Here is a 7242-nt window from a genome sequence, read left to right as displayed (position 1 = left end):
CTCCACCGCCGCCGGCCCCTCAATCAGGTACGCCCCGTCTTCTCTACCCACCCCATCTCTCTCTCTCTCCCCCTCTCTCGCACCTTCCGTTCGATCCGTGCTGAGACCTGGCGCGATTTGTTTCCTCCCCAACGCAGGGGCGTCGTCCGACAAGACGCGCGTGGCGACGGGAGGGCGGCCGCGGCGCGAGATGGAGACCGGGGAGGCCGCGGTACAAGGCGGGCGGAGGACGACCAGCGGGCGGAGGTACAAGGCGCTCATGCCGTGGCGCTTCCAGCGCGGCTTCGTCAGGAACCAGGCCAAGAGCCCCGCCGCCGCGCCCATAGGCCGCGGCGGGGCGCCGTCGGGCGGTTCTGGCGCCAAGCGTTCCAGATCGGCGTCGGTGGTGGGGAGCGGCGGCCGTAGCGCGGGAGATCCGTCGGATGTCCAGTCGAAGAAGAGAAGCACGCGCAGTGCGACCATGAAGAGGACCGACGGGGAGAACAGCGCTCGCAGCGCCGGTGCTGGAAAGGATAGCCAGTTGAGGAGAAGCACGCGCAGTGCGACCATGAAGAACTCCAGTGCTGAAATGGATTGCCTGTTGAGAAGAGGCACACGCAGTGAGGCTGCCAAGAGCTCCGGCGGGGTTAAACTGGAGAACGGCGCGTGCAGCGGTGCCGGAAAGGATTTGCCGTTCAAGAGACACACACGCAGTACGGCTGTGAACAGCTCCCATGCTATTAAAATGGAGAACGACTCTCCTAGCAGTGCTGGAAAGGATTTCCAAATAAAGAGAGGCACACACAGAGTGACCACGAGGAGCTCCAATCGGGAGAAAATAGATAACAATGCTCGCACCGGTGCCGAAATGGAGTGTGGTTTGGGCAAGTCCAGCTGCAATATTATGGGTGATGGGTTGGCCAACGCTGCTGGAGGAGATTGCTGTTTTGAGGGGCCAGACTACAGCGGTGTCCTCAGAGATGAACATGTCCAGAATTTTGGGACTGGCGGCAGCGTTGGTGCTGGTGATGGGGCAGCTTGCATCCCAGAGGGGATTCAGAGTAATGTAGGAGCTGAGAACTGTGAGTCTGAGGGTTCGAAGAAGTCCCGTGTGACCGGGAATGGGTTAAAGAGCAACATTTCTTCTGCTGCAGATCATGTGCTGGAGCAGCCGGAGGGAAAAGGTGCTAACACGGGAAATGGCGCTTCCAAGGAGAGTGATGTAGCAGCCAAAGGGTGCAGCTCTGCAGTTCCTGGAAGCAATGCTAATGACCCAAATTGCCGCAGAGGGCGGAAAGTAATATCGCCATGGAGGTTCCAGATCGGGTACAAGCGGTCATTCTCGAAAGCTTTCTGCTCCAATGGTGGATCACTTGAAACTCCGGAATACAGTGCTCAGGGCAGCTCAACACAGTGCACTCCAGGAACTAGAAGTACTGTGAGGTGCTATGCTAGCCCCCTTTCAAATGTTCGAGTTTCGGCCGTGCGGGATTTCTCCTCAGGGAAAGGTGAGAAGGAAACCCGAGCAGCATATAAAAAGGTGAAAACTGAGAAGGATGATGATAATCAGGGAATGCCAAAAAATGGAGTTGCCCTTGCTAGGGAGAAAGTCATCAGATCCTTGCGGGATTTCCGCTTAATTTACAAGAATCTTTTGAATAAACTTGAAGACAAGTCACGGGAAGGAGGAGCCGATCTACAAGCTTACAAAATCTTCAGGGACAGGTTCCTTGCACAGTGTAACGACGAGAGATTTGTTGGCAATGTGCCTGGAATCCATGTTGGTGATATCTTTTATGCAAGGGTTGAGCTTTGCATTATCGGTCTTCATCGCCCACACCGGTTAGGGATTGATCATATCAGGAAGGAGGATGGTACTTGTATAGCTGTTAGCATCGTGGCATATGCACTTCTTTCTGATGTCAAGGATAATTTTGATGCCTTGGTGTATTCTGGATCAAGGACAGCTACAATGAATCAGAAGATAGAGGGTACCAATCTTGCACTGAAGAAGAGCATGGATACCAAAACACCAGTTCGTGTCATCCATGGTTTCACCATTCATGCTAAGAGGAACAGCCAGCGGAAGAGTATTCTTCTATATGGGGGTTTATATCTAGTTGAGAAATACTGGAGGGAGAAAGAAAGCGAAGATCGTTATGTTTATATGTTCCGAATGAGAAGAATGGCAGGTCAGAAACACATTGACATTGAAGCAATTATGAAATCAGAACAGGCTGAGCCATATGATGGTGTTATAATGAAAGATATATCCCAAGGGTTGGAGAGGATCCCGATATCTGTTTTGAACTCTATATCTGATGAGCATCCAATGCCCTATATCTACATGTCTCGCCTGAAATACCCCCCTAACTATCAGCCAGCTCCTCCAGCAGGCTGTGCTTGTGTAGGCGGGTGCTCGGACTCTAAACTGTGTGCCTGTGTAGTGAAAAATGGTGGGGAGATCCCTTTCAATGATAAAGGCTGTATCATAGCAGCAAAACCTCTTGTTTATGAGTGTGGACCTTCTTGCAAGTGTCCTCCTACATGTCATAACAGAGTCGGCCAGAAAGGCATCAAATTTCGGCTGCAAGTCTTCAAGACCAAATCGATGGGTTGGGGTGTGAAAACTCTCAACTATATACCATCTGGAAGCTTCGTCTGTGAATACATTGGGGAAGTGCTGGATGATGAAGAAGCACAGAAAAGGATGACTGATGAGTACCTATTTGCTATAGGGCATAATTATTATGATGAATCCCTTTGGGAGGGCCTATCAAGATCTATACCCTCGCTTCAGAATGGTCCGGGTAAAGATGAAGAAACTGGTTTTGCTGTTGATGCGTCAAAGATGGGGAACTTTGCTAAATTTATTAATCATAGCTGCACCCCCAACCTCTATGCACAAAATGTTCTCTATGATCATGATGACAAGAGTGCTCCTCATATCATGTTCTTTGCCTGCGAAGATATTCCACCTGGTCAAGAGCTAGTATACCACTACAACTATGCCATAGATCAGGTTCATGATGAGAATGGTAACATCAAGAAGAAGAAATGCCTTTGTGGCTCTGTGGAGTGTGATGGCTGGTTGTATTAGGTTTAGACTGTGATGCCTTTGTGGCTCTGTTGAAGTTATGTCATTGCCATTAATTCTTCTTCTAACCTTTTCAGTGTCCAATAAGTATCATCATTTATGTTTCTCTTATTTCCTGATCCTACCATTGATAAATTAACAAATCTATCTGCTTAGTAGATCATTTATTAGTTCATTTTGTACTTGTAGTTCTAGCTTTCAACATGACGATAATTCTTGGACATAGCATCAAAAAGTTTTCTTTTTGTAGTTAACATTTTCCGGCAACCTCTCATTTGGTTCAGTGATTAATATTCTGTGTCCTTCAACTCCTAGAACATCTTCTCTTGATAGAAATATCCTAGCACTTTTTTTTGTAAGCGGAGATTACTGGAGCATTGTAAAAATAGAATTGCGATATCATGATGTACACTTCAGAAAAGAGATGATACCCTGTGCGTTGCTTTGAAAATTTGTTGCAACTATTTTAATGAGATTTGGTTGTACAAAACGTTATTACTTAGATTGACAATATGGGAGTTGAAACTAAAATACACATAAGTTATTGTATTTGATTATTGTCATTGTATAGTTGCATAATATTTTTTCAATATGAGTAGCATGCATGGTGGCATGATGAGTTGGCATAGTTGCATGTTGAAAATTGGACTTATTGGGCTAAATGTGTTTTTCTCCATGCATGATGGCATGATGGGTTGGCATACTTGCATGTTGAGAGAATTAGAGTTAGTGGGGGTCAACTATTTAGGTATGTAGGATGTAGGATTTCTCTTTGCCCTTATATTTACTATTGTTACAAGTTTATTTTCAGTAATTTCGTTTGGTCATCATTTTTTTTGAGATAATAAAGAAAAATAGTACATTGATTTCCGTTATGATGTGAAAGAATGCGCATGAATGGATAACAACTATTTGCCTTTAAAGTAGTGAAGAACTAATCATCCTAGAATTTTATGTTCATTGAAATGGAAGTAGTAGGAGAAATCAAATTAGCTGCTGTTATAACCGACAAAGGTGTGAAAACCTTGAATTTTCTGTTGATTTGGATTCTAGATTTATCAGCTTTTGACTCGTTAATATTGAGAATTGGCCAGAAAACGAGCTTAATCTGAAGTCTAGCCTAGAACTGGTTTCAGAAACGTTTGTATTGACAAATCCTGATTACTCCCAAGGGTAAGAACATGTGGTCCTGCATACAAGTGCAAGGGTAAGATTGGATTTTGGCATTGCTTACTTATATCATTGTGTATAATATCTGTTATTTCTGGTCCCTTTCTCCATGGGTTTTCATAGTTGAAAAATGCAGTTACAGCTGGATTATGAGATCGATATATTTGCATTGCATAGGTGCAAAAGCAGAACCAAGTTGGTGTCCCAAAGCCAGTTAAAATGTATTCCTTCCTAGTCCTTTCTTTCAGTTCTATCATATGGACAGTGAGTCCAGGATATAATGCTTGTGTGTACACCTTTGAATTCCAAAGCTTTCATAGTCTGTTCCAATATGCTCGTAATGAAAAGCAACACCATCTGAAGATCTTTCTGGTGGCAAAGCTTTCATAGTCTGTTCCAATATGCTCGTAATGAAAAGCAACACCATCTGAAGATCTTTCTGGTGGCAAAGCTTGTGGGTGAGGAAAATAGGGGTCATGTCATTTATGACTTGTTCTCTGTGTTGGATACTTCTGCTCCAGGTGTCCTAATTTCGTTAATTTCTTACCCTGCAGATTATCCATGCTTGGCTCTACAGCTGGGAGCCACTGAGCTTGGATCCTGGAAGCTCCAGGCCTCACAGAGACACTAGTATGGTGTCGGAAGTGAAGTTCCATCATTGCAAAATAAAGCAACTATGACCCTATGAAGTCACTGTACTTCCTAAATACTCCCTCCGTCCGGAAATATCCATTTCCAGGACTAGTATTTTGGGATGGAGGGAGTACTACCTATATGTTTCTAAATGTAAGACGTTTTGGTAGTTCAAATTGAACTGCAAAAACATCTTACATTTAAGGACGAAGGGTCGTGTATTAAAGACGTAGAGCAACGGTCTGAGGCTAGAAGAAGCCTCTTGAGATCATGGAAGATTTTCGTGCAAGTTGTGCTCAGCATAGGATGCAACTTATGATAATTTGTGTTTCTGAGTCCGACGTTGTCAAGGTAAAAATCCAGGTGTTGGCTGAGAGCTTGGCTCAACAGAGTGCTGAGCTACTACTAGCTGCACAGAATGTATGCAAGTTTGTCTTCTATGGTTGATCAGCAAAGAGTGTAGGATCTCAGGTTTTTCTTTGTATTTCTTCTTAAAACTTGAACCTGTAACCTGGCACGACCGATGTGACCTCACACAGAAGAATGAGCCAGTTTGTTGTTCCGTTTTTCTTGATGGGATTTTGCCGTGAAGCATCGCACACCAGCAGCACATGTTGATTATGTACACATAACCATTTCTTACATACTGAAATGGAACACTCAAACATACAAGGATGGCCACAATATTACAAGAGTCAAGATCCAGATCGCGCTACGATCATCACTGCTCACACTGAAATTTAACACACGCAGATAGATAGAGTTGAACAAACCACATTATCCTCCCAGACCTAGATCAACTGCTCCTACTATACTCTAGCAGTGATCTCACCACGCCGTAGCATACAGACCCCAAGTCAATTGCCGCCGCCGCGTCCTCCGCTCGGTGGCCGTTGGCTCCCGCCGCGGAACCCTGCGCGCGCGCCCCAGCCGCCGTGGTCGCCTCCAAAGGCCCCACCGCCTGCTCCCCAGCCGCCAGCATGGCCGCCGGGCCCGACACCCCAGCCGAACCCGCCGGCGTGGCCGCCGAACCTGCCGAACCCGAAGCCTCCACGTCCGCTCCCCCCTCTGCCTCCTCCTCCACCACCACTGCCGCTGCCGTAGCCGAACCCAAACGCGGCGCTGCCTGGGCTCTGCTCTGAGCTGTGGCCGTAGCCCCAGCCGCCTCCAGGCCCTGAAGCCCACTCCCAGCCATACCTCCAGGAGCCGTCGGGGCCGGAGCCCTGCCCGGACCCAGAATCGCCGATCCATCCGGGCGGCGGTGCCCGTGGCCGCCCCGGCGGGGTACCCCTCGGTGCGTCCATGTCGATGTCTTCGACGTCGCACGCGCAGCGCAGATTGCAGAGATGGAATCACACTTAGGGCTGCGCACTGAAGAAGAGTAGAACCTTGACGCCGGTTGTGGGTGTGAGTTGTAAAACTACATTTGTTTTGTAGATCCGATTTTGCCCCCACTTTTCGGAACAGCATTAAAAATCTACCGATAATAAGGGCAATTTTTCACAATCTATACTATTATTTTATCGGAAATTACTTGGCGGACGTCAGATTGGAAGAGGGTGGCAAACGAAAGGTTTTTCTGGCAGTTTTAGTTGTTAGGCCAGATCAAACGGCGACAGGTTTTATATGTAATTTGTCTTCTAGGAAGAAATCGTCATTTCTCAAATAAAATTTTGAACTCACCCATGACAAGCCATTGATCCCGGTCGAGGCGTCGAAGAAATTTCTCTGTAGCTACATTGATTCCTTGCTACTCATCAAACAGGGGCATAGGTGGACGTCCTCAGGGGGAAGCAACCGATTCTATTATCCAACAATGATGCTCAACATAAACTAGAGCGTAGCATTCAACCGAGTTGGACGCCTCATCATGTAGTGTTGCAAAGCTCAATTTTGACGGTTTGTTTATACAGGCAGATGGAACGGCCAGTGCCGGTATGATCCTACGTGATCACACAGATGCGGTTATCTACGCGACATGCAGATGGATCCAGAACTGCCTCGGTGCATTGGAGGCGGAGCTATCGGCTTGTTAGGAGGGCCTGAAGCTGACATTGCACTGGACTCCTGTACCTATCCAGGTGAAGACAGACTATACAGAGATGTTGAAACTCCTTGAATCAGGTTTAAATGGAAGATCAAGGAATATGTTTTAGGTGGCAGCCGTCTCAAAGATGTGGCAAGAAAGATCAATGCAAACACACAAAAATAGGTAGATCCCAGAATAAGGCCGCACATGCTATAGCAGTGACGGGTCGTGGTCAATATCGTACGGTTTGTTAGTTAACAAATTCCCCCAGGAGATTAGTATTGTTATTTCAAATGATTGTACTCCCACTATTAATTAAATGAAATAACACGAT

At 46.5% G+C, this 7242-nt stretch overlaps 2 protein-coding genes across 2 annotated transcripts; one reads left to right on the top strand and one right to left on the bottom strand.

Annotated features, from left to right (window-relative positions):
- Positions 1–783: 783 nt before the first annotated feature.
- On the top strand, positions 784–3187 carry LOC123046201 (histone-lysine N-methyltransferase, H3 lysine-9 specific SUVH5; the record flags this gene model as incomplete). The annotated part of the gene is given in 1 exon segment (XM_044469509.1): positions 784–3187. A coding segment is annotated over 1 exon segment (2296 nt), but the record flags the coding sequence as incomplete, so codon positions are not given.
- Positions 3188–5500: 2313 nt separating this feature from the next.
- On the bottom strand, positions 5501–6380 carry LOC123046202 (glycine-rich protein 5). The gene has a single exon (XM_044469510.1). It carries the CDS (start codon positions 6181–6183, stop codon positions 5737–5739), a length of 447 nt encoding a protein of 148 aa, XP_044325445.1. The 5' UTR covers positions 6184–6380; the 3' UTR covers positions 5501–5736.
- Between the last annotated feature and the right edge of the window lie 862 nt (positions 6381–7242).

Source organism: Triticum aestivum, chromosome 2B (genome assembly GCF_018294505.1).
Source record: "Triticum aestivum cultivar Chinese Spring chromosome 2B, IWGSC CS RefSeq v2.1, whole genome shotgun sequence".
NCBI lineage: Eukaryota > Viridiplantae > Streptophyta > Magnoliopsida > Poales > Poaceae > Triticum > Triticum aestivum.
This window is presented reverse-complemented; position numbering and strand designations above follow the sequence as displayed.

What these genes read in the sequence shown, in the direction of transcription:
- LOC123046202 (XM_044469510.1), bottom strand. Translation starts at nt 6,183, where the DNA reads ATGGACGCACCGAGGGGTACCCCGCCGGGGCGGCCACGGGCACCGCCG.